This window comes from Epinephelus fuscoguttatus, linkage group LG7 (genome assembly GCF_011397635.1).
Source record: "Epinephelus fuscoguttatus linkage group LG7, E.fuscoguttatus.final_Chr_v1".
NCBI classification, from domain to species: Eukaryota; Metazoa; Chordata; class Actinopteri; order Perciformes; family Serranidae; genus Epinephelus; species Epinephelus fuscoguttatus.
The window spans coordinates 27163247-27190458 of NC_064758.1; the positions used below are offsets into that span (position 1 = coordinate 27163247).

General features: G+C 40.9%; 1 protein-coding gene across 1 annotated transcript in view; it reads left to right on the plus strand.

Annotated features, from left to right (window-relative positions):
* The first annotated feature begins 5358 nt into the window (after window positions 1-5358).
* The window catches only part of plcg1 (phospholipase C, gamma 1), a 35983-nt gene continuing 14129 nt past the window's right edge, over window positions 5359-27212 (plus strand). The window contains exons 1-15 of the mRNA XM_049580520.1: window positions 5359-5662; window positions 6966-7253; window positions 18184-18336; window positions 19682-19775; window positions 19864-19911; window positions 20459-20543; window positions 20689-20772; window positions 21122-21144; window positions 21234-21303; window positions 21397-21495; window positions 23599-23717; window positions 24291-24376; window positions 24772-24892; window positions 25154-25322; window positions 26846-26968. Of these exons, the coding sequence (XP_049436477.1) occupies window positions 7037-7253; window positions 18184-18336; window positions 19682-19775; window positions 19864-19911; window positions 20459-20543; window positions 20689-20772; window positions 21122-21144; window positions 21234-21303; window positions 21397-21495; window positions 23599-23717; window positions 24291-24376; window positions 24772-24892; window positions 25154-25322; window positions 26846-26968 (1491 nt within the window). The 5' untranslated portion in view covers window positions 5359-5662; window positions 6966-7036. The remainder of the gene's footprint in view (window positions 5663-6965; window positions 7254-18183; window positions 18337-19681; window positions 19776-19863; window positions 19912-20458; window positions 20544-20688; window positions 20773-21121; window positions 21145-21233; window positions 21304-21396; window positions 21496-23598; window positions 23718-24290; window positions 24377-24771; window positions 24893-25153; window positions 25323-26845; window positions 26969-27212) is intronic.

Genomic DNA, 27212 nt, shown 5'->3' on the forward strand with positions numbered 1-27212 from the left:
ATTGTAGGCGCCTCCTGTTTCCAGCATTTCTTCTCCGTTGATTCATCAGACAGAGAAGAATAAAGATAGCACACACCACAACACAAGCACTGGAGCCGGCATTTTCATTGCGTCGCTACTACGCGTGACGTATGCCTGCACGTCGATCACACCGATTTGCATGACATGGTGTCTCATTTCTTAGGGAAAGATCTCTACCCTAATATTCCTCACTTCCCTCATCAAGGGTTATCTCGCAAACGAGGGCACTCAATACCAAGTGGAAATATTTAAGGGGCAGAAATGGCATTGAGCCTTATTGTCCCATCTAGTGGCAGCAATACACTAATCCATGTAAAAACAAGATGGCAGCCACCTCTGCCAAGTCAGTCTGCAGCCGATCCCGACACAGAAGGAACAAGGTCCAGAATCTGATGATTAATAATGTTTGTGATTTGATATGTCATACACGTATGACCAATTTCAGCAACAGTAACAAGATAAGGAAGTACTTATTTGGGGGCATTGGGTCTTTATTGCTCTCTCGTTTGAGGACATTGGACCACAGACAAAGGGACATTCCTTGCTTGGAGTATGGAGCAACACACAACAACGTTTATACATTAAAATAAACAGGTTCATACTTTATTACACACTGTGATTATTATAAATAAACCCAACGTCCTCATATGAGGACATCATTTTTTTCTGAAAACTTCTTCCTGTTCAGAGACAATGTTTAGTTTTTACACTAATCAGGTCCCAAACAGTTTGGAGACACTGAAAACAGACAGAAGCTGAGGTCTCAGGATACAAAGAGACACATGATCCTTTTTAAGATGTAATCAGCATTGTCCAAGTCAGGGGTCATAGTCCAGTTCCCAATGATGTGTCTCAGAAACCTTCTTTTTTTCCAATATTATTCCCTATGTTCACTTTTATTTTGTCCTATTTATGATGAATTCTCAAAAACACATTACATAGAAGGATCAAAAAGTTACCTGGACACTTCACAAATGTTATATTGAGACAGGTAATTATGAGGTACGGTGTCAGAGGAAGGTCTGCTTCTTTAAGAGGCCGATAACAGGCGCTCCTTCTGGAGGCATGAGCTGCGTCAAGCTAACGCGAGACACACGACGTTACCGGAAGTAGCGTAATTGTGTCCAAATAAAGGCAGAAAGTTTTTGGATGTGGGATATCAGGGCACACACAGCAAAAGGAGTTAAACTTTGAAGTAGCGAAAATTAAAGGTGAAGATTAACATAAGGAGAGAAAATAAATACCAAAACCTTTCTTTTTTTTGGTGGTGTTGACAAATTAATATCAAGAGATTTTTTTTTTTACATCACAAGGACCAAATGTGGATGTCACCACTGTTTCCCACCTTAGCTCTGCTGAAATAATACCATAACTTACATGCACTTGTTAAAAATATAATATGAGACACAGGTACTGTGTGCTGGGGAGGTTACTTTTGAAATATAATAGGTTACAAATAACAGGTTACCCAGTTAAAACTGTAATAAGTAATGTAACTATTTAATTATATGATAAAAATTACAATTATTATAACTATAATTACCTTGTCAAAGTAATGTAACTTGTTACATTTGATTACTTTTTGATTACTTTTCTAATTAATGTTTTAAACAAGGCAATAAAGACTATGTCAGAAGAAGACATCCCTTGACTGCGAAAAGAGATAGATAGATAGATAGATAGATAGATAGATAGATAGATAGATAGATAGATAGATAGATAGATAGATGCATTCAAAAACACAGACACATATATGGAGAGAGAAAATAGGTAAAAACAATAGAAACCTAAGAACAAAAACACACAGCAGTGAAATGATAGTCTAGTCCAGGTCTCGGCGACCTTCACTATCAAAAGAGCCATTCTTGGCCAAAAAAAAACAAAAAAATGAATAATGCAACACAGCCTATTTAATCTAAATTAGCCTATAAACATTCTTAACAGGTCTAAATGAGCTTTCATTAATATGTTTCACAACAAAGTAGCTACTCTGCAGTAGGGGTGTAAATCACCAGCTTCATCGGGATACGATATTATATCGATTTGTTTGGATGACGACACGATGTTTGCCGATATCACAAAGTCTGTCACAATATGATTTTGATTCGATTCGATTCAGGAGCCTGCGATCGATATGACGCAATATCATATGCCCACAATCACACAATCATTTACATCAACTCACAAAAACAACTAGAATATGATTTGACCATTTTATTTCTGAGCTCTGTTTGTTGTTTGAGTGGAGGCACGCTTGCCCAGAAATGGTGACACAGACGTGCTACGTGAATTTCAAAATAAATGTGTATCTTTAAGATGACGATATGGATCGATGTTTCATTTTGCATCGATATAATTGGATCGTTAATCAATGAATTGATGTATTGATGTGGATCGATGTATCGTTACACCCCTACTCTGCAGTGGGCAAGTTCTGATTATTCGATACTTAAACTTTGCAGCTTTAGTGGTGACAGCAAACAAATCTGTCCACTCAGTACAAAATTCTTTATTTTCCTCCAAGACTTTTTCTTCTTTGGATTTGGAAGCAATAACTAGCCTTACTAAGGAGATTCAAGAATAGCCAACTAGCCATCACTGTTGAGATTCAGCCAATTTTGTGTAAAGTCTGGTGCAATGATCAAATGAGAATGAGAATTACAAAATGAAAATGTTAACATAAAACTGCCCAAGAAAAAAGCAAAATTTCTAGTGACAGGTAAAATGTAATTAAAGTACAATTACTAAACAAAAGGACCAAACAAAGGGATTACATCCAAGTCTATTTGTTTCTGTAAACAGTTTATATGTAGAAGATAATGGTCATTCTGCTGCTTTGCACCTTTTCACTGTGCAGAAATGTCTCCTTATGGCATAGCCTATTTCCGAAAAAGCTTCAGCTTTATTGCCCAGTTGTTAGAAAAGTAATCATAAGGCTATCAAACAAAATAACTTAAATTACTGTGATGAAGTAATTAAAATAGGTGCATTATTTATTTAATTTTGAATAGATTTACTATCTGTAACCTTTTACATTTCAAAAACTTCCTTCATTTACGAGGATTTAAAGTTTGTTTGTACCATTCCTTATAATTTATTATGAAAGTATTCTAAATAAAGGCTAATCACTTGTAGTGAAACAGTAAAGTCCAAACTGGTATAAACATCCACAGTGCGCTGTCATGCATCCTTTTTCATCCGCTTATCCGGGGTCGTGGGGGCAACAGGCCGAACAAAGCACCCTAGACTTCCCTCTTGTCAGCAACGCTTTCCAGCTCCTCCTGGGGGACCCCAAGGCGTTCCCAGGCCAGATGAGATATGTAATCCCTCCAGCGTCTTCTGGGTCTGCCCCCGGGCCTCCTACCAGTGGCACGTGTCCAAAACACCCTCAGTGGGAGGTGATCAGGAGGCATCCTGATCAGATGCCCGAACCACCTCAATTGACCCCTTTCAAGGCAAAGGCGCATGGCTCTACTCCGAGCTCCCTCAGGACATCTGAGCTTCTCATCCTATCTCTAAGGCTGAGCCCAGCCACCCCACAGAGGGAACTCCGCCAAGTTTGCAAGTTTTCAGGTTTGCAAGTCTGCAGCCAATCCCGACACAAAAGGAACAAGGTCCAAAACCTGATCAGATGTTATGGCTGAAACTAGTGTGTCTATGATTAATAATATTTTTAATTTGATATGTCATACACGTGTGACCAGTTTTAGCAGAAGTAACAAAATAAGACGCTGTTAATTAGGAAGTACTAATTTGAGGACATTGGGGCTTCATTATGCTCAGACTGTCTCTACAGACAAAAGGACATTCCTTGCTTGGTGTATGGAGCAAAGAAAATTGATGTGGAGTTTCTAAATTAACAAATCACAGACTTCTAGATTAGTTTCATTATTTGTAATTTTTATTTTACAATACATTCAGATATTGAAATAAGCAGTTTCGTACTTTATTACACATTGTGACTATTAAAAATAAGCCCAACGTCCTCATATGAGGACATCATTTTTTTCTGAAAACTACTTCCTGTTCAAGGACAATGTTTCCTTATTACACTCATCAGGTCCGACTGATCCCAAACAGTTCGGTGACATCAACAACAGACAGAAGCTGAGGTCTCAGGAGGATATTGAGAACAACAAGCTGAGGCTGTCTGAAATCAGGCGGCAGGCCACAGTTGGTTCCTGGGCCACACTTTGGATATAGGACCAGCCATGTCAGCCCAGTCTCCAGACCACTGCCTCTCCTCCAAAACACAGTTCCACAAGTTCCTTGAAACAACTTTTATTGTGAATTTTATGAACGGAATTTTGCTCGTGCCTTTTGGGATGATTTTCATTATTGATTGTATTTTCTCTAATCTAACAAAGGAAAAAGTTTTGTTTAGTTTACTTGTGAAAGATCCGTTACACAACCTGGCAAACAACTCAGTTTTTATATACATCAAAACAGATTCATGAAACCTAAACCAAATTTCTCTGTTTTTCATAAAGAAATATGTCATTACTTTTCATCACTGAAACATATGGAGAAAAAGAATGCAATGAAACTTTACATGCTAGCAGAGGATCTTAACTCTTTGAAACCGGAGCAAATTGGCTTGGTTTCTTTAAAAAAACAACAACATAGGAATAAGGCAATGAGCAACAAAAGAAGAACCCTTTAACAGCAACATCTGATGTAATGCAGCACTGTCATGTCTGCTGCATAACACTGTTTAAATCATCACTGCTAAGATCCTGTGCAATATCCCATATCTATATTATACTGTGAATATTTTGTAAATAGTTGTGTGTACAGCAATTCAATTTCGTGCCTTACTTTTTTTAGATATATATTTTTTTATCTATATGTATGTTTATATATATACAGCCAGGAGGGCACTTTGGCTGCCAAGAGGGCACTTTAGTGTGTGTTTTGGCTCCCAAAAGGGCACTTTAGCGTGCGTTTTGGCTCCCAGGAGGGCACTTTAGTGTGCCTTTTGGCTCCCAGGAGGGCACTTTAGCGCACGTTTTTCAACAATTGAGCCAGGAGGGGCGGCCAATTGTCTTACCAAATTGCTCACCGCCTTTTCCCCATATTTTTCAAAAGAATTGCACCAATTTGCTTAATTTGGCATTAAGCATTTTTTTTTTAATTTAATTTATTTTTTTATTGCTATTATTTTAATTTTGTTTTTATCCACATTATCTTTATGTCCCCTTGGTCTTTATATACCACACTCTACTATGCCAATTTGTGTTGTAAAATTGCTAATAAAGTCAAAAAAAGACTTTTATTGTGAAAATCCGCAGCGGAAGTGTGGTTTTTGACGCCGGCCCGGTTGATAAGGCTGGTGGTCGGCTGGGGGGGAAGGGCCTGCACTAGCTGGATCTGAGAGCAGACAAACTTGCGTAGTCTTGCCACGGTCCTCGCTGTTTGCCTACCTCTCTCTATGGACGGCCGGAGGATAGAAGAGGAAACGGGGATTGTTGTCGTCGGGACCGCAGCGCTTTTCCAGGGCCCAGCCATGATTTAATCACGGAAAACCGGGGTGTGGGGGGAAAAGGAGAAGGAGAAAACCGACGGGAGCGCCAGAGGAGAGGAGCAGAGACAGGAGCAGCCTCAGCCGTTGGAGATGTGCGGTCGGGCCGAGATTGCGGCGGTAGGTACAAGCACAGCACGGCAGTCTCTGCGACGTGTTGTTTTCCACTTGAATTTTCTCCGCACGGTGAAACGACAAGAAAGGGGAGAAAAGGGGGCATTGTATCTGCTGCTACCTGAGCTGTCCTTAGGAGTGAAACTAGCCGTGATTCTCCCTCTTGGCCCAGCCAAATGTTAGCACACACACCGGCCCCGTTTCCACGCTGTGAAAATAGCCAGACGTTTCTTGTTATCCCACTCTGCTGCCATTCGCCACCACTTGTATTCCTAATAATGTAATGCCTTCTGTTTCCAAAGGAAACTTTGTTTTCCTGTGGGACTGACTGCAGCAGGTTACAGGCCTGTTGGTGGTTTAAAGAGTCTCAGTCAGGCTGAACCTCCCCGTTGCCACATTGGAGGTAAAGAGAAAGTTATTATGCCTGATTAGCTTCATCAACACGTATTCTGCCTCCTTGCCAGGCTGCAGCTGTCATTTATTTACAACACTGTTAATTATAAATCATCATTCTGTGCCTGTTGGGATTTAACAGTGTCCTGGGTCACCTAATACAGAGAGTAACCTTACCCATACAGAAAAATCAATACCATCATACATGATATAACATGTTGAAATGATATATTTTCTATACCAACATACAATATGTCTGTTTTTTTCATTTAAAAATAATTCAGGAGATCATTGCTACTTCATATATTATGTAAATGCTGTTTTACAACCACATTATTTACTTACTTAGTAGGTACCATCATGTAGAAAACATGAAATCACTTAAAACTTGTGTAAAAAAAAAAAATTGCAAAACACACGTATTTTAGTTTCTGCATTGTATAGTTTTTTAATTGTGTCACAGATTACAGTGTTTTATCCCTGGTAGGAAATGTGAAATGTGTCAAAAATATTGTTGTTCCTCACTTTTTTGTTGGAAATGAATCTGTAAGATGCCCAAACACAATGGGTTGTAGTTAAATATGATTTAATAAATGGGTATATTTCAGGCTTTTTGAAAATACTCCTACTACTTAAGTGTACAAATGTTTTTTAATGTAAAAAAAAATGTGTATTTAATCCGGAAAATGAGATTAATCAAAAGAGATTGTGGATGCTGAAAAAAAAAATTGTTTTCTTCTGCGCATTTAAACATGTGCTGCGTATGTAAGGTAAACTTTCCGGCATGATTTAAAACTTGTGCTACCTGACAGCATCGACTCTTCACTGCTGCAAAATGTGCGTACAGTACAGACACACTAAAAGTCCTCTGTGAGTTGTTGTTTCATGAGTCCCCCCCCCCCTTCTCCTGCTGTAGGTATCCCTGTCTAAGCCTGGACTGAGCAGATTGTTCTGAGAGGAAACGGACAACAAACAGGGGAAGTGAACATGGCTGGGACCTCGGGCTTCTTTTCCAATGGACCTGTTCCGTGGATGGACAACGACACGGAGATGAATAACCTGTACCGAGACCTGGAGCTGGGGACAGTACTGACACTGTTTTATTCCAAGAAGGCCCAGCGGCCAGAGAGACGGACATTTCAAGTCAAGCTGGAGACCAGGACTATTATCTGGACTCGTGGCACGGACAAAATAGAGGGAGAGAGTGAGTAGCGTGCAGACACAAAAACATACACACAAACAGGTGGTGATGCTCCTAAGTGCTGGTTGTAAATGTAAAGGTGTCATGCCAGAACTGGTTGGTTTGCGTACACGCAGAAATATGAGCACTGCGAAGTGTTGTGAGCTGCTTGAATGGCTCTTAAAAGACTCAGTAGGCACTAATGGCATGATGGTATTGTGGATAACATCAGTTAGGACTGAAGACGTCACTTCCAGACTCCTAAAAAATATAAGTCGTAGGGCATGGTGAAACTAAATATCAAGATGTCATTGACTAAATGCATCAATATTGGATTTACATGCAAGGAAATCAGCAGAAAATAAAGTGAAACAGGTTGATTGTTCATTTTACACAGATAAACATAACAACATTTTTATTATCTGTGTCTCCAAGACCACAAGAGAAAACATGCAAGCTTTATTATAATGTTACGAAAAAGAAAATCCAAGTCGCGTCTCTCAATATCAATATAACATTCATTAATTTCATCTCTGATCAGTTCCTGAAAGCTTCAGTTCTGTCTCCCCAGAATGGGTAGGATTTGGTTTGTTCTTATGTTTTTTGTTGTTCATAATTCGGAGACTTGATTTACCGAAAAGCCCTTTTTTAAAATTTTGTAGCATCATGAAAAATTTTGACAAAACAGTTGCGAGTCTCGGTGGATATTAAAGTAACAACTGTTGTTGTCCGGCAATATATAAATCACATCTCAGGTACAAAAGTTCCCCTTCCTGGAACATTTTTGTTGTCTTAATACGAATATACTGTAATTTAGCAGGAAGCTGACATTCAGGTTAATCTTCAACAAAACAGCTTGTCTAACTGAGGACACGCAGGCCTTCAGTGAGTCGTAAAGTCGTCTGTCTCTCGGGTAGCAGGATGCCTTGTGCACAGCTGCACTCTGCTCCGGATGCAGCAAAAAAGAGCACAAAAAAAAGATGGTAGGCTTAGTTTTTTTTTTTTTTTTTAACACAACAGTATCATCTTCTCTGCTCACACATGAGCTCATAGCTGCCACTTGATACTCCTAGAGAGGTGAAATTGGCCTAAGCGGCTCATTAATGTACAGGAATAGAATATGAGGGGTTTTACTGGAAGCGTGTGATCATTTGGGAACATTTTGACCCGCTGTATTTACCCCTTATCAATGGCAGTGAAAGAATGATGTCCATTAACAGTGGAAACAGCACTCTGGTTTGTTGCTAAATATAAAATGCTGAGAAGTGTACCTTTTTTGTCCGCTAATCGAAGTGTATTTGGCTCGTTGTCTCTCCCAGATAGATTTTTGTTTTTGTGATCTTTTCTATGAAGGTGCTTGTTTTGTGCACGTGAACCAGATGCATATTATAATGTGATGCAATACAATATAAGTCTGCCTTGACAGAGCAGGATGTGGTCTTGCAGAAGAAATGGCGGTAACCTACTGCTTAGAAGTGTAAGCAGGGCATGTTATAAAAATAAGGTTTTGGAAACCTGAAGACAATCACAGCCTTTTCAAGCAAAGAAACAACTCTATTTTAGGCTCACGAGTGTTTAGTAGTGTTGTCAAACATATCAATTTATCGATACATATCAGTTCTGAATATTTGAAATGGTTTCAGTACTCATTTTCCGCAGTATCGATATGGCCATACGAGCCTCGCTTTCTTGCTCCTTTCTGACTGTTAATGATAACTGCAGTCATTTAGCTGTTCTCTGCTACAAAGAAAACACCAGTCATGTTTTAACCGTGTTATATTTATCTTTTAATACACTTTAATTGTATGCCCTTAATGTTGGTTCCCCCATGGCATTGAACATTGATATTATTCCAGTTATCGTGACAACACTGGTACAGAGTTTGTTTTGATGCTGGAGACACTATTGCGAAACATCACATATAGTATCATACAAATGATCTTGCCAACTTTAGTATGTTACTGATAACAAGGCGACACTTGAATCATGTTTGACTGTGTCACATCAGTTTGCGACATTCAGTATGTTTACATGACACTTGAAAAAAATGAATTATTGCCTTAATCCGACTATAACTGGACAACTGAAGTGCATGTAAATTTCTCCGGCATGTATACGCCGTAATCGGAGTTAAACTAGACAATGCATGTGCGCATGCTCCACACCCCCCGTGCTGGCATATGACCCCGGAACAGACAAGACATGCTCTTGTTGTAGCCCTCCAACAGCATAAGCCATTCTTGTCTGCCTCTCGAAATCAACATGACCACAAGGGATAGCGTGCACCTTATCTGCACAATCAGTAACACGTACATTACGTACGAGATGAACAAAGCTGTACAATTATCCATCTTGCTGTTGTTCGAAAATGCCAGTCTGCCGCCTGACTCCAGTTGTTTTATTATTAAGTGACGTAATATTTCAACCGGAAAGGGGGCCGTATTAACCCGCTGAAACGACGCATATCGCCACCCAGTGTTGAGGAGGAGGACACGTTCCCGTCAGTAATTTGATTTTCTCAGTTGCTTGTAAACTGGGACAAGGACAGATGTCCGATTAGACGCCAAAATCGAATTTTGAGCATAGCTCAATTAAGCTGTGCGTGTAAACGTACTGATTATTGTCATGTCAGAGGAAACAGAGTAACTGATGGGCTTTGATGCAAATTGTACTCATTGAGCCTGTTCTAGGTTTTTTTTTTTTTAAATGAATGAGCTTTCATTAAAGCCCAGACACACCAAACTGACATCAAAGTGCTAGTGGCAACAAAGGCAAATGAGTCACACTTGAACACCCGACGACTACAGCCAGCGGCCAACTAGCTGTACGTTTTGCTCCTGTGTTAAGAGGAAGTAACTCTCAATAACAGCAGGCAGCAGTAGTCTGTATTTTCCATTCAGAATTGGAAACCAGAGGATGGACAGGATGGATTAGAGATGCTAGGTAGCTAGTTAGCGCATCAACAACACAACCCGATGTTGAAAGAACAAATGATATTTACCGTGCGCTAATGCACAATAACACAATTATGAACTGTTTCTGCTGAAGAGCTCACAATTTTTGTCGTTTGTTCGTGTTCCTCACGACTGTTTCCCCAGGGCTCTGCCATCTCTGACGTCGATTCAACATGCATGGTGGAAAAAAGCCGACAAGGGCTGACTTGTGCCAACAGTGCAGGACATGCTGCAAAAGCTAGGGTGATCAAAAAGCTCACTGACAGCTCGATATTGACCGACAGCCGACATTTGGCTTGGTTTGTCAGGGCCCTTACACTTTCAAGCTATGATTTAACTTTGGTTAGTGAACCCTCCCATCTTGGTCCTTGGAGCCCAACCCAATGACAGATCCTCTCGTGTTTACAGTCTTAGCCTAGACTATAGCAGCTGATTTCACTGATGGACCTGACAGCACCGAGGTAGCTATCCCTTTATTATGGCTTGGTGTATTAGGCAATGATGCCAACCAATGAGCAGGACTTCTTCATGGTGGTTTGCACGAGAGTTATACATCAGTTTCATTTCATTATTTGTTAATACAGGAAAGGAATTGAAAGTAGCATGAGGTGTGTTACAGGTGAAACTGGCCTGACTTAGTGTAAGGATCATGTTAGTGCTGTTGCTAAATTGAATTTCCAGAAAACATACAATCACTAGAGCTGATATATCAGCCAGGTCAGTATATCGACAAATAATAGATTCCTTCACGTATATATTGGTATTGGTACGGGTTGGGGGGTGGGGATCGATACAGCATAGTATCGCGATATTTTTATGTGGCAGTATTGTATCGTCAAACGGTGCTAAGTATTGTTTTACATTATATAATATGACAAATACAAATACAACACTTTATCTTATTTGATAAAACAGATGTTGACAATGTTTTCCTTTGGGGGACATAATTTACAGTTTAAAAAAAGGTAATAAATCACAGTGTATTTTATCACAATATTAAGCATATCGCATCATATTTAAAATCGCAATACTATCGTTTCGTGACTTTAGTGTCGTGATAATTTCATGATGTAGATCCTCTGGGGATCCCCATTCATAGTATTGGTGTATATATCGGTCGATTGAAAGACATTACAGTCCAGAAATGCCAAATTAAGTTTGAGGTCATTTATAAACAATGTTGCCGTGACAGTTAGTCCATCCAAGAGCACTGGCGAGTTAATTTTTCTTCTGTAAAATGTCCCACGCAGTAGGGCTGGTACCCAACACCTTAACGTATCAAGTGAAATAACAGAATGCCAAGTAGTATCCAAACTTTTCTCTAGTCAAACAATACCTGTATTAAATCCTTTTTATATCCAGATCTAAAAAGATCTTGCACCCAATCATTGCAAGCGTTTTTAAATTTAATCTGTGATTGGCCCATTATAGCAGCAGCTACAACCAATACAGTCTGTGGTGTGGTGATGTCGAGCGTGGCTAATTTACAGAGTTAGTTCAGCGTGCTGGGATGCCACCAAAAAGTTCGAAAGTATGACTATACTACACGTCTGTGGTGTCTGGTGGCATTTTTTGCAACTGAACGCTTCCATTCACATGACGGGCATCGAATGAAGTAGAAAAAGTTATCAAATGAAGTACTCTATTGGTACTGGTATCACTTTAAGATACCAGTACTATGTACTACAGTATGGATCACTAATACTCACTTTCTGTATCCTCCCCAAATACCAATATCAGCCAAAAATTGGTCTGGCTACATACATCTATTGATAAATGACATACACTGTGACCGAAGAGTTTATACAGCACGTCTTAAACCAGACATGGGAAACGTTTGGTGAGATCCGCAGGGCCTTAGATCATGTAGCACTGCACAAAATATTGAAGAAACATGGAACATCGCTACTCTTGTTTTTGTTTTATATAATAAGTTGTTGTTGTGTACTTTCACAGTGGCATGACAAGCATGTGTAATGTGTTGAGCACCTAGTGTAGCACACATGTCTGCACACAGTACAATACACACGTCCGTGGTAAATAATGATTCACACATCATGAGTCTGAATGTGGCTCTGTGTTCATGTGTCCACAAGACCTCTCTGATAACCACTGAATCAGAGCTCAGTCCGCATTTTCGGGTCCCTTCCCCTGCAGCACCAAGTTAACCATTTAGTTAACAAACAACTGTGACACCTAACACTTGATTTCAGACATAAGATTATTTCACACGGCTTTGATTAATGACGGCGTGCTGCGACTTCTGCAGAATAGATCTGCTCATGTTGCAGTAGGACAGTGCACATACATATCCTAACTCTTATTGGTGATAGCTCTGATGATTTATGGCGTCATTGTTATTATTATAATCAGACAAGTAGTTGATTAATTGATTTGTTGATTGATGGCTCAGTCTTTGGGCTTTGGACTGTTCATTGCCCAAAACAAGACATGTGAAGCTGTCACCTTGAACTCTGGGAAGCTGGGGTTGAAATATTACCCCACTAGCTAACATTTTATAGACTTAATGATTCATTTAGACAACAGTCGGCAGATTATTATATTAATTATATGTATCATATATTATATTAATTTGAGCACAGTGCAAAGAACGGGGAATGAATGTTCAAACTATTGTTTTTTTCTATGTATGCACTCATTTTGAGTGTGATGCCTGCAAAACGTTCCACAAAATTTGGGACAGGGGCATGTCTACCACTGTGTAACATCAGCTTTTATTTTAACGACACTCAGTATGCGTTTAGGAACTGAGGACACTAATCTTTGAAGAATTAAAAGTGAAATTTCTTTATCAAGATTCACAAGCGGGCCCCCCAAAATCTTCAGGATCTAAAGACCGTCTGTGTGGAAGAATGGGCCGAACATTTGAACACTGCGAGACATTAGTTTCTTCATACGGGAAGCGTCTTGAAGCTGGTATTGCAAACAGAGGCTTCTACAAGTGTTTATAGATTTCAGCTGGCGTTTTACTTTTTTCCTGTGGTATTCCACTTTATCTCTGTCAATTTTACGTATTTAAATGTTACAGTTTCAATATTGGCTTAGTTTTTTTTGTGTTAGTACCAATGTGTAGTTTAAATTTCACGTTAATAACTGCATTGGAAATATGTTACATTTTTAAAAAATGACACATTGAATACTTATTCAACCCATTGCATTCTGTTTTAAGGTATGTTTTACACAGCGTCCCAGCTTTTTTGGAATCGGAGTTGCATAAAATTTCAAAAAATGGACATAAATGTCGATCAGTGTTTCCCGAAGCACAAGATGGCATTCTTAATTGTCTTTTTTTTTGTCCGTAACCCAAAGATATTCAGTTAACTGTCATAGAGGAATTTAGAAATGTAAAAATATTCACATTTAAGAAGCAGGATACAGGAGAAATCTTCAGGTCGTTTTTGCAGTCTTTTCAGTAAGGTATATGTGGATGGAATTGTCACACCGGAGATTGTCATCTCTCTGACCTGCTTTTTCCATACCTTCCGCAAAAGACACACACATGATTTTTCACCTCAAACGTCTGATGTCTTTCTAGCTCACACACTTGGCTGTCAGCCCAGTTTGTTCATGAGAAGTACATCAACAAATTAGCGGGACTGTAGCCCGCAGGCAGCGACACGTCGCACAGTCAGAATCTACTTTTTAGATTGTTTATATCTGTGTGAAAACACTGTTGCAAAGATCAGGTTGGCACTGGAAAACAAGCACAGCTCCACAGTTAACTTGCTCCATTGGCAGTGCGTCGGAAAGGGGAACAATATCCATGTGTGACACTTATTTGTCAGGGGGAAAGTCCTCTGCTTAACTTTACCCGACACAATATCAGAGGAGCTGATACGGATCAGCTGACGTGTGAGTGCACACTAAAAAATTGTCACGCTCAGTCACAGTCACAGCATAGCGTTTTATATATTCTGTGGTCAAACATGAAATGTCATTACGGCTGCAGCTGTCAATTATTATCATTATTTATTAATCAGTTAATCTGTTTCCTTGAGTGTTGTGTTTTTAAAATGTCAAAAAGTAGTGACAGGTGCTAGGTATTTTTTTTTTTCAAAGCCCAAGTATTCACAGTGCTTGTTTTGTCCAAATCAAGTAAATATTCAGTTTATAAACAGATATGACAAAGAAAAGCAGCAAATTATCACATCTGAAATGCTTTAGCCAGCAATTTTTTTGGTCTTTTTGGCTTAAAAAGAATAAACATTTGATCGATTATCAAAATAAAGCAGCCATGTTTTTTAATTAAAGGCTTTTTAACTTAATTCAAATGCATTTATTCCGAGTTACGAGTGCCTGAAGTTTATTTTTCCCATCACAATAGTTGATAAATTTTCTGTCTGTCAACTTGTCAGTTAATCGACTCACTGTTGCAGCGCTTAATGAAATTCATATCACAGTTGCAGTATCCAGCAAAATCATTGCCACTTTATTATTCTTCAACATTGTGCAGTCCTAGTTTTCCTTCCTCTACAACACACCACTAATGCGCTTTGTTGTAGTGCATCTAACAACTAAAGAGGAAGAGGGCTTTTAGATGGGACTGAGTGACTTTCGAGTTGGGTTTTGATCAAACCTCTTTCTTGTCTGTATGTTGTACAAACTATAGGTGACTAAGTAAGTACGTGCTAATCTTATTAACTTATTCTGTGATCAGACAGTTGCTATGTCAGTCAAAATTTGGCAAATTTTAGACTGTATTGGGCTATTATTTTTGATTATTCTGTGATTAATCAACCTATTTAGTCTATAGAATGACAGAAAATCATCATCATCACAGCACAAGGTGACATCAGTTGTTTTGTCTGACCAATAGTCTAAAGCCCAAAAGGTATCGGGGCTCAACGATAAGGATTGTCCAAATGCCCGGGGCGTAAATCTAGCAGCTCACTTGCCCAATGTCATTTTTTCTGCAGCTGATAATGGAAGTAACTAGGGAGTGTGGCATTTCGTTCCTCTTTCATCTCAGTTGCACATGAACTGTCCCCTGGCGAGAATATAGCGGCAGGTAAAGACAAAGTTTATGAGCTGAAGCGCAAGCGAGCTTTTCAAGTCATCCTTGAAACAGGAGTTTAGATGGGTGGCGTCAGAGGATGTTTACTAAGGCCTAAATAAAGATTCAACTTGACAATTAACTTTAGACAGGATTTTGTTGGGCAGAGTGCTTGTATGGTGCTTGTGATTAGATGTTTAGTATTTGAAAACTTTCTATCGTTAACTGAAAAAAACAAAAACAAAACAGTTTTGTAGAAAGACTCCCTAGAGTAAGGTGTAAAAAAGTATTGTCTTGTTAATGAGAACTTAGGTATTGTACAGCCAGTAGAACTGAGATATTGTGAAGTGAAACCCAGCTCTGCTGAGCAGCGGTAGAAACAGTGTGGCAGGCAGGACGGGGCACTGGAGGAAGTGTGGGAGTGTGTTGCAGGATACCTCCTCTCATCTCCTTCGGTAAGGTTACACCTCTGGCTATCTCTTTATTTCCTGCTTCTTTCTGAGGCAGGCTCCAAATATTTTGACTCAAATGACTAAAAGTGTCAACCAGATCGGCCTGTCAGAGCCGCCTTGCTCTCAGCAGAAGACTTCTGGCCTGGGGTGAAGTAAACTGAAATATGATGTATGATTAGAGCGCTCAGCTCTGCGAAATTCTGCGTGAGAAGACTCTTTCTTTTTTTAATGTTCAAGAAAGAACATGCACATGCTCACCTATACGTAAGCACAGATGTGGTGTGTAGGCGACAAAAGCACAGGATGTGTGGTTCGGGGACAGGAAGAAGAGTGGGAGCTGGAAGAAGTGTGTGTGTTTAGCATGAGAGTCCCTGCTGTAGGTCTTAAACTGCTACTAATACAACGCTGATAGGAACCCGTTGAGCTGCTTTACAGCCTTCACTCTCGTAAAGTTTCTGAGTGCCTATTAGCGGAGTCAAGACGGAATTGTACCTGGTCTTTTTCCAGTAGCATCATTCCTAAAGATAAATGATGAAGCAGTTTTGTGTACAAACCCATGCATCACTTTTTTTAATCAGTCCATTGCAGGGAAATTAGAAGATATTCAGTGTATAAAGGTTAGATGTGAGCTCAGTGTGCAGGGTTGTTTAGTGGCATGTCACTTTTATATTTTGTACTGTGAATGATAAAACCATTACAAGCAGTCTAAGAGTCACACAGATTCAACTATTTCTGCGATGTGTTTAAAACCTCTATTGCACAGACCCAAGCAGTCCCACCACACACTAGTTTGTGCGACTGGCTCGCTATCTCCCATTTTCAGATTAGTAATTGGTGGTTTTGGTTGATTTCAGTGGTTAAATTCAAACGGGTTAATTCTGGGGCAGTAACTTTGTCATCGTCTTCATTTGAAATTCATCTCTAAGTATATCTGTCCACGGTGTGTCTTCACTTGAAGTGCTATACCTGTATGTGGTTTAGGTCGTGGCCTCAGTTTCACTGTTTTATGTGGTCGGGGGGACTTAAAATATCAATACATGCTGTGTGTTGGTTTCTATGCTGCAAGGTTAGTGTTAGAGGCAATTAAATCTCATAAGATATGTGTAGAGGAAATTATTAAGCAATGGAATTTGATCCAAGTCATTTCCATGTCTGGATAAGAACGAAAAAAGAAAAGAGCGTATGTAAAACTATTTGTTTTCAGATTGTCGCCCCTGGTCTGTTTTTCAAAATATAAAATTCAGAATTTCTAGAGAAAGAAAAGCAGAGGTTTTTTTTCTTGGTGTTTAGAGACAGGCAGCCGGTGTAGCCAAAATGTTTACCATTGTGTGGGAGCCACAGCGAGCTTGACGCAATTGAAAGCAAGGCAAGAAGCATGGCCTGCAGCTGAACTCACACTCGTCATAAGAGCTGCTTCTACACCTGTATGTCACACTCTGCCTCATGTGCCTTAGCTGTAACAAATCTGAATATCGCAACTATATTGGTTTGAAAGAAATGTGTCAATAACTTTGAATTGCATATGCACATAACATCACAAAGTTATCAGAAAAGTTAAAAAACCTTCACGGCTGCATTCATTGTCATTTCCATGAACACAGTGAAGAAACAATGAAATTATTTCTCTTTTTTCAACTCATTTTCAGCTCTTATTTATATGAGACTAAAACATAAGGCGAACAATACAATAATATGATTTATTTAGTATGTTAAGGGAAAATAATACGAGTATAGGCAGCTCCAGTTAGCTCCTCTTTGGGCAGAAGTGATGTCTGGGTTTGGTGTTAGAGGCACTGGATGTGTGGTCCAGGGGCGGGAAGAGGAGTGGGTGTAGATTCTTGGTAAATGGTAAATGGACCTGGACTAAATGGACTCGTATAGCGCCTTTCTAGTCAGCTGACCACTCAAAGCACTTTTTACACTATGAGTCACATTTACACACACTGGTGCCACCTTTTTTAACACAATTTGGGGTTCAGTATCTTGCTCAAGGATACTTCGACATGCGGACTGGAGGAGCCAGGGATTGAACCGCTGATCGTCTGATTAATGGACGAACCGCTTTACCTCTGAGCTGCACCATATGAGCTACAGTACTTTTGCCACAATCTCCTGGCAGTTATATGGCAATAAAATCAGGACATTCATGTCAACAATTGGACTTTAAAACCCTTTATTTATAAAAGAGACATCTAGCTTTTCATACGCACATAATAGATGTGGTCTGAAAAATCAACAGAGACGTTTTGAGTCTGTAAAAGTTGTGAATTTCGATATGGAAAATGTTTGTAAAGTGTTGTTTAGCAAAAATGATGTTTAGTGAGCATCATTTTAATCATTTTACACCGGATTTTGCTTATTGTGACATATAGAGGTGCCAGAAAATGATTCCTGCTATGATTATTTTGAATTCAGCCATGCTGCCCATCTCCTCTCTGGACATCTTTGTATGTGCAGGAAACTGTGGCTCTGTTTTGCTAACTATTGTGTGTTTGTGTGTGTGTGTGTGTGTGTGTTTGTGTGTGTCTCTCCAGTTGACATTCGAGAGATCAAGGAGATCCGTCCTGGACAGAAGTCACGGGACTTTGAGCGTCATGTGGAGGACTCGGCAACGAGGCTGGACCATGCTTACTGCTTCGTCATCCTGTATGGCACCGAGTTTCGCCTTAAATCACTCAGTCTGGCAGGTACGCACGCACAGACACCAACACAGGCTTTTACTCCTTCAGGAAGTTATACCAGTATTTCACATTACCATCCTGTTCTGCTAATAAGGTGATACAGCTACAAACGTCCTTCAGTTTAAACTTTGTACGACTGATGTTTTGTTTCCAACTCTTTTTGCGGTTATTACTTGTTGCTTTTTGTATTGGTGGGACTTGTGTTCATGAGTTAATACATCCTGTTTGGTTGAGAGTTCAGAAGTTGATGAAGGAGCTACACATTCTGACAAATATACGCCTGTCTCAGTTAGACGGCTGGTCTGGTTGCCAAGTGGTCCATTTTTTTTTTTTTTTTTTTTTTTTAAATAGGTCTTCAGATGTATAAAACTGGGTTGTTGGCTATCTCAATTTATGTGTCCATTCCTCGGTTACTCTGCAAGTTATTCATATTCCTTCAGTCCGCAAGGGTCCTCAGATCAAAAGAACTGAATGAGTTTCTCATAAAAATGAATCCAAGTTGTGAGGATTGTTTTAACAGGATAAAGTAGGGTTGGGTCAGTATGCCGCGTGCCCTAACTCCGTCTCTCTCATGCTCTCTGTTGGAGCTAGATCAAATGAATGATTCATAATTGATATATTATCTGAAGCCTCATTTTTACACAAGTAATATTCATACTGGTTCAAATAAAGAATTTGATTGTATTTCCTGATCTTTGCTGAGCAACAGTTTCGTGTGAAAGGAATTAAAGGCCTGTCTCATATGGACGCCTGTCCCAAATATAGGCCCCAATTTTACAGTAATTGAAGGCATCACCCTGGCCATTTTTTATTATTTGGTGTGACCAGCAGCTGTGTTGCTCGCTCTTGTCAGTTGGTTGGTAGTTCAAAAGTTTCTCCAACCTTTGGTGGTCACAGTTTTTGCCCTAGGAGGCTGGAATTTGGCATTGAAACCAAGTGTGTGTGTGTGCGTAAAGGTGCCATTTGGAATGAACACAAAGTGGGGGAAGTGGGAGAAGGCTAGGACAAAAAAGGAGCACAGCTTCTAAAGGACTGAGACAACATGACCAAACTTTATAGAGAGACGCACGCACAGACGTACACATATCCACACATCATTTTGCCACATCTCCTGTCATAACTCATGAACGAACTGCCATAGGGAGGCATACTTTAAATAGTGACAAGTGTTTGTGAGGTTGTGTGTGTGTGTGTGTGATCTGTAGTTGCAGCCCTATACAACACTACATATCCTTCGGCCCTATCCTCAGAGAGAAAAACTAAATCTTTTCATGAGAATAAAGGTATAAGAAAATCTGAAAATATTTGTCAAGAGTCAGTCATGTGTTCATTTTTTTTTTTTTTTTCACAGCAACATCGGACGAGGAGATGACCATGTGGGTGAAGGGGTTAAACTGGCTTGTGGCCGACACACTGAAGTCTCCGACACCGCTCCAGATAGAGAGGTAAACATGTAGCTCCACGTCACATCCAAAGCTGAAGATCTCATAGGTCATTTTTTTGTGTTAAACGCTTTTTATTTTTATTTTTCAGATGGTTACGTAAGCAGTTCTACGCCGTTGATCGCAACAGAGAAGACAGGTAAGTCCGCTCCGTTAAAAGATTTAAACTCCACAGTTAATCAGATCAGCCTCACAGGAAATAGGTGCAATTGGAGATAACTCAATTGTCTGGTGCACCAGTTGTGTGTGTGTCCTTTCTCCAATGTAACATCTTGAACAAGTAGACTAGCTACACCAGGCTGGTAGGTGTCTGTGAGAAAGCTTTGTTGAGGTGCAGCGAAGGAACTAACCTCTCAGCCGCACACCAGCACCTCTTCCTGCAGCAGGAAACAGACTGCAGAGGATGGAGGAGATGTACGGCGATGTTTGTCTGTTACATCCCTGGCGAAAGAGCAAGCCTTTGTTGCGCTGCAGGGTTATTGTCTCCTCTGGCCCAAAAAATTCCAGGCTGCGTAGTAAAAACGAAGCCAAGAAAGACTCAGCAGAGCACGAGGGGCGTGTGTTTGCAAGGTTTCAGTTTTGTCTGCAGATATTACTGCACCTTATTAGAAGTGTTACTGTACGTGCGTGCTCGTGTTTGTGTTGGATTTCTCAGCAAACCCTGTTGATTTGTGTAATGTGTTTAGGATATCCTGTAAAGATCTGAAGAGCATGCTGAGCCAGGTCAACTACAGGGTGCCCAACATGAGGTTCCTCCGAGAGAAACTTCCGGTAACCTCCTTCTACTTACCACAAGCCCCCTTCCCACTCCATCTCCCTGCCCACTTCCCTTTCGATATGGTGTTATTAGAGGCAAGATTTATGAGTTTCACTGTTAACGGTCCTTTTAGCCCTCATTTCTCCGCTTGTTTTGCAGGACTCAGAGCTGAGGAATGGAGACGTGTCCTTCAGCCAGTTTGCGCAGCTCTATCGCAGCCTCATGTTTGATGCCCAGAAAAACGTAAGTGCAGTCATTCCATGTATCCGCAGATAGTTCTGTCCCGGCACTTTCATCCCCCATCTGATGCCCTGCCAAGGCACCCTTCCTCCCCCATCTGTCTGTTCTCAAATGGCTGCGAGATCAATACAGACCAGTTAAAAACCCACCAAACCCCTCTGGTGGAGGCCATTAGGACACACTCACACGGATGAGGAGGCAGGCAGGCTGGCTGGGGTCGGATTAAATGGATGACCTCAGTGCCCACCACAACTAACCACCCAGCCCCCCTACATGACTAGTACTATACACGCTGGAAGCACAGCACTTTGATTAATTAACCAAAATTTCCGTTTTTTGTTCATTCTTTCAGATGGAGATCCCATTTTTACAGAGGTGGGTCAAAACTCACACACGCACAGTGAGTCTCTCCGCAGCGTCACACATGTATGTTTACTGAAGCGAACCATTGCTTTCTCTGCCAGGTTCATTGACAGACCAGAACAGAGGATCTCCCTTGACGAATTCAAGGGCTTCCTCCTTGAGTCTCAAAAGGTAATATCTCCGCCGTGTCGTTTGACATGCAGTTTATTGCAGATTTGTTTCGTTTGCATGCTCCGGTACACCTGTGTTTGTATCTGAATCCAGGAAATGTGGGCCACAGACAACAAAGTTCAGGAGTTCATGTTCAGCTACCTGAAAGACCCCCTGAGAGAAGTGGAGCAGCCTTATTTCCACCAAGACGAGGTACACACACTCACCGCCTCTACCTCTTCCCCCCTTTTTTCTCAATTTTCTTCACGTATTTTTCTGGGGTTTTGCTCACTAATGGAAAAAAAATGTAAACGTGTTTTTTGCGAGTTATGTTTTCCGATGCCCCCCCCCCCACACACACACACACACTGTGTTGTAGGCGTGGGTGGGAGATGCTCAGAAATTGACATGGATAGCCATGATCTCGGCCTAAAGCACCTCCTCCCACACAGATAGAAAGAGGTTATTGACTGTGGCACCGCATGAGAGTTCTGCAGAAAGCGAGGGATGCTTTCTGTGGTCACCATAAAGCTATGATCGACTAAAGAGAAGAGGAAGCTGGTGCGAGCCAGCCTGCAGGAGTTGGTACTGTCTTTCTGTGCTGTAGGTAATGTTGCGTAAGTTAGCAGGCGTACATTGGTCATACTAAGAATAACACCTAAGGTATTAAAAGAGGAATAATTATTGTTGTTGACCCACTCTGGGAAGTCTATTAAAGGTCAGAGTACAGGGTGAGGTGCGTAACAGAGCTGCTGGCTGCCTTAGTGGTGTATTTATCTGCAGTTACCCTGCCCTCGGCCTGTATTTTCTTCATATTTTACTATGTAGGAGATGTTCCTGGGCGCAGAGCAGTTCCTGGGACTAGTCGACTAGTTGCCCACATGTTTACAATATTCATTCATTCATTCATCTTCTAACCGCTTCATCCTCTTGAGGGTCGCGGGGGGGCTGGAGCCTATCCCAGCTACATCGGGCGAGAGGCGGGGTACACCCTGGACAGGTCGCCAGACTATCGCAGGGCTGACACATAGAGACAGACAACCATTCACGCTCACATTCACACCTACGGACAATTTAGAGTTATCAATTAACCTAGTCCCCAATCTGCATGTCTTTGGACTGTGGGAGGAAGCCGGAGTGCCCGGAGAGAACCCACGCTGACACGGGGAGAACATGCAAACTCCACACAGAAGGGCTCCCACGCCCGGGATCGAACCAGCAACCCTCTTGCTGTGAGGCGAGAGTGCTAACCACCACACCACCGTGCCGCCCATGTTTACAATATTGATTTAATTAATTGATTTTATTATGAAATGATATATTTTGGGCGGGGCAACACAGTAGTTTGAGTTGAAGGTGTGAGAAAGAATAGTATCAGTAACATTGTTAACACTGTGCTACATTACAGAGAAATACAAAACCGTACTAATGAACCTTCATTAATATAGGCCTATATTTTATCTACAAGTGCACGTCACACACTGAGCGAGCCGCCTGTTAATGACGCTGTGGGCAAAGCAGTAATGATTGTGCTCAGTGGCTAATGGGCATGTAGCTACTGACATGTTTCAGATGATACGTCATGTTTGTAGTCGACCAATGAAGATGAGTTTACATATCACCTTGGGTTCGTCCTTCACCTTCTCAAAATGATCCCACACTTTGGATTTCCTGCCCGACATGTTATTAACTGGCCTGTGGAATAACCGCAGGTACCAGCCCTGGAAATTATTATAACAAGGTGAAACACCAAGCGGAGTGAATTTTGGGTTGGCTTTTGCTTTTACTTCAATGGCGATACCATTTACAAACTGTAGATAACGATTCCTGCGCACTGTAACTTAAAAGTGTGCCCACAAGTTGGCTTCTTTTCCAAGCGTTAAAAAAGGTATATGTTTCTGGTGTTGTTTTCTTACTTTTAGACTTGTCTAAGTTTAAACTTCTGTTTAAATTGCAGGGAAATTAGTCGTTAGGAACATCCCTAAACAGGAGACACCTTGTCAATCGTAAATATGGCACAAAATTGTTAATTTAAAATTTGTTTGGTGCAGACTTGATGATCTGTATGGTCCTAGGCTTGATCAGATCTTGGCACAGGAACACACATCTAGATTTTTGAATAGGGGAAGTCGTCAGAGTGAAGTCTGCACTCTAATTCTCTGGAAGTCTGAAGAAAGTTTGCCTGAGGCTTTTACAGATTGATGAGTTGTGGCATTGGACAGCCCTAGTCACTTGCGAACTTCTAGTAAACACATTAATAAAGTCCACACATTTGAATTCAGCCTCATTCTCACTGCTCTCCTCTCTCCTGTATAGTACCTTACATACCTGTTCTCCAAAGAGAACACCATCTGGGATTCCTCCCTGGACCAGGTGTGTCCTGACAACATGAACAACCCCCTGTCCCACTACTGGATCTCCTCTTCGCACAACACGTAAGGACAGAGCCCCAGAGCTTTCATGCACACATTTCATTATGTCATGCTTCGGTCAAGTTCAGCCACTTGTAATTAGGCCTTGGGAACACTGGAGTCTGGCGCCCTCTCCTAAAACCTCTTAACCAAAGAGGGCTTTTGAACTGACTTCATACATCAGATAAAAGTGTATTATTCAACAATCACGTTCCAGAATGAGACCCAGGCGTGTATTTTGCAGGAAAATGTATTTTTCCTCCCATTGAAAAGTGTGTGAAAGGCAGTCCAAATGATAACCTTCTGTGCTAGATGTGAAACAATACTCATTGGAGCAGCGGAATGAAAACTTCCCATGTTGCTTTGATTAGGTTTGAATTGACCGACTGAATGAGTAAGAAGTGTTTACTCCAGTCAACAAAAGAAAGAGAGCCCTTTTGATATAGCAGTATCAATGTGTGTGTGCTACCACCATAGAAAGTGTGTTTGTGTCTGTGTGTGTGGTGCAGTCCCTGGCGTGTGAATCCTTTTTGTAAGACTGGTTAGATGTCAGTGTGTTTTTGTGTGCGTACGTTGACGTTACGTGCTTATTTTTAGCTACCTGACGGGAGACCAGTTTTCCAGTGAGTCGTCCCTGGAGGCGTACGCTCGCTGTCTGAGGATGGGCTGCCGCTGTATTGAACGTGGGTAAACACACTCACACATGCTACAGCTTCACCCACGTACAGTAAATCATCACCACTTGACATCCAACCTCGTAATTAACTGTCTTCCCCTTGCTTCTTATCTCTTACAGTTGTACTTGAAATGCAGCTGCCACACCCTTGCCCACACACACACACACACTTGCTGTTACATAACAGCCCTGTATATGGCCTTTACACAAAACCCTTGTCAAGCAGGTTTCTATGAATAGGACTGGCTTATTGTAGGGTAAAGGGTCGCTTTGCCTCAAAAAAGTAAACAAATATGATGTAATCTTGTCTGCAAGTTTACAGGGCCTAAAACTCCTCTGTAGTAATTTCCATTCTTCTGTCGTATGTAGCATAGTAGATGACAAAGTGTTTTTTATTTTCAGTGGACTGCTGGGATGGTCCAGATGGAATGCCAGTCATCTACCACGGACACACCCTCACGACAAAAATCAAGTTTTGCGATGTCTTGACCACCATCAAAGAGCATGCCTTTGTCACATCCGAGTGAGTCTCCATGAGTGCAACCCACTCCATTTCTTTTAACAGCCGTCAGTGGCGGTGAGATGATGACATAGTAAGAGATGACAAAGAGCACGCTCACTGGGAAATATCAGAAGAAGGAATGTGGACAGGCTGCAGGGACATCATTACAGTGTCTGTTGTTGTGTGTGTGTGTGAGGAAATCACACGTAAACACAAAAAAAGAATGGATCCCTGTGAAGTTGCAGCTCAACCTCTAAATTCTAACCTGTGGTCCTCCTACAGCTATCCCATCATCTTGTCCATCGAGGACCACTGTAGTATTGTGCAGCAGAGGAACATGGCCACTTACTTTAAGAAGGTGTTTGGAGACATGCTGCTGACCAAGGCGGTGGATATCGCTGCAGATGGCCTGCCCTCACCCAACCAGCTCAAGAGGAAGATCCTCATCAAGGTCAGGGGCCACCTAGAGTCATGAGAAATCATTTCATCCTTTTGAGCCATTTTTTTCCTGCAGGCAAAGTATGAATGGGTGCTCTGTATTAAGCGTGTGGCGGACCCTACGCAGTAGCATACACACGTCACTTACGCCGTTGTGAGCATTTATACTTGTGTGGTGTTGTGTCAGTGTCACTGTGCAGTTAGGGGGTTTCTGTGAAGTGTTGTAAAGTTTAGTTGATTCAAAACACAATCACACATTAAACGGACATTAAACATGGCTTAATAGAGACAATTTCAAACACGAGTACAAAAATCCGCTTCTCTATACCTCGCAGCATTCACAGACAAATACAACATGCTAATGTTATTAGCACCAGCCTATGGCATTTTACATTGTATAAATTAGCCTGGCAGCTAGCAATCTTTTCTTCTTCGCATATAAATCCAGGAACAACAGCAACATTTAACAAAGGTAACGGTATGTAATTTGGCTCCATTACATCTCACAAGGTTCACTGACAAAACAACTGTCATACTAAACGCGTTTTCCAAACAAATACAACATGCTAACGTTATTAATACAAGCCTGAGGCATTTCACATTGTATAAATTAGCCAAGCAACGAGCGGAGATTTCTTCTGCTTGTATGAAACCAGGATAAATACCGAGGTATAAAAAAATTACACACAAGACTTAACATGCTATTTTTATGGAGGCTTCATTGTCTTCACAATTTATTGTTTTTTATCTCTGAAATAAATGTAAATAAAAGCTTTGTTTCCACTGAGGGAAATGGTTTCAGCTTTCAAAAATAGACAGGAGGTCTGCTTCGCTACAACATGTAGTTACATTTCTGGGGAAGTGCACAACAGGCTATGGCGTAGGCTCTAGGCCGTCATCGAGCTACGGCGTCGATTCATCGTAGAAGTATAAATTCTGCCTTAGCAGTGGGTGATATATCTTAACTAAATGTATCGTGGCTAGTTCCATGTGGGATGTATAAAATGACTATCTTGTGAAAATTGAGTATGAAATATCAAGTAATTTTTTAAAGCCAGCAGCACAAAAGTGATAGATCACACACACTTCACCCTCCATCCAGACCACTCTTTTCTGAGAGATAGTGTGTGAGCAGACCTGTGTGTTTGTATTTGTGGGGCTACAGACGGCGACCATTAAGTTGCATTTTGCTACCATGGAGCACCAGTGCAAGTTGCAAATATTATTGATATATGAACTGGATAGTTGTTGGTTTGGTTATTACTCACAGTGAATAAATGCTCATGTTTTAAGATAAGATAAAACTTAATTGATCCCACACCGGGGAAATTACGACGCCTTTGTAATAGTTTAACTTTCCTCTAACTGCCAACGTCTAACTGTTGATCAGAAGCTTCGTGATATTAAGAATATCAAATATGTATTGTGTTGTGATACAGCCTAAAAACACAGCAGTATCATTTACAGGCCATAATTTTTCTGACTGTATGTCCCTCTCTTTTTCTGTCTGTCCTATTGTCCCTTCATCTGTTGCAGCATAAGAAGCTTGCAGAAGGCAGTGCCTATGAGGAGGTGTCCACCTCCACTCCCTACTCAGAGAATGATATCAGCAACTCCATCAAAAATGGCATCCTGTACCTGGAAGACCCCATTAATCATGTAAGCATGTGTATCATGTGTAAATGGATTCTCTGTGCTGCATCAGCGCTGACAGTAAGCTGGAAATATGATGCACTGAAGTAGCTTCTATAACAAGCCTGTTTTGTGTTGTCTCTACTCTAAAGTGTTTGGATTTTAGCTATAATAGATACATCATCATCTTACGGCTTGATGCTTCTGTCTGTTTAACATTAATTTCATATTTGGGTCCCACTTGTTTTTAGAACCAGGTTTTGACTTCACA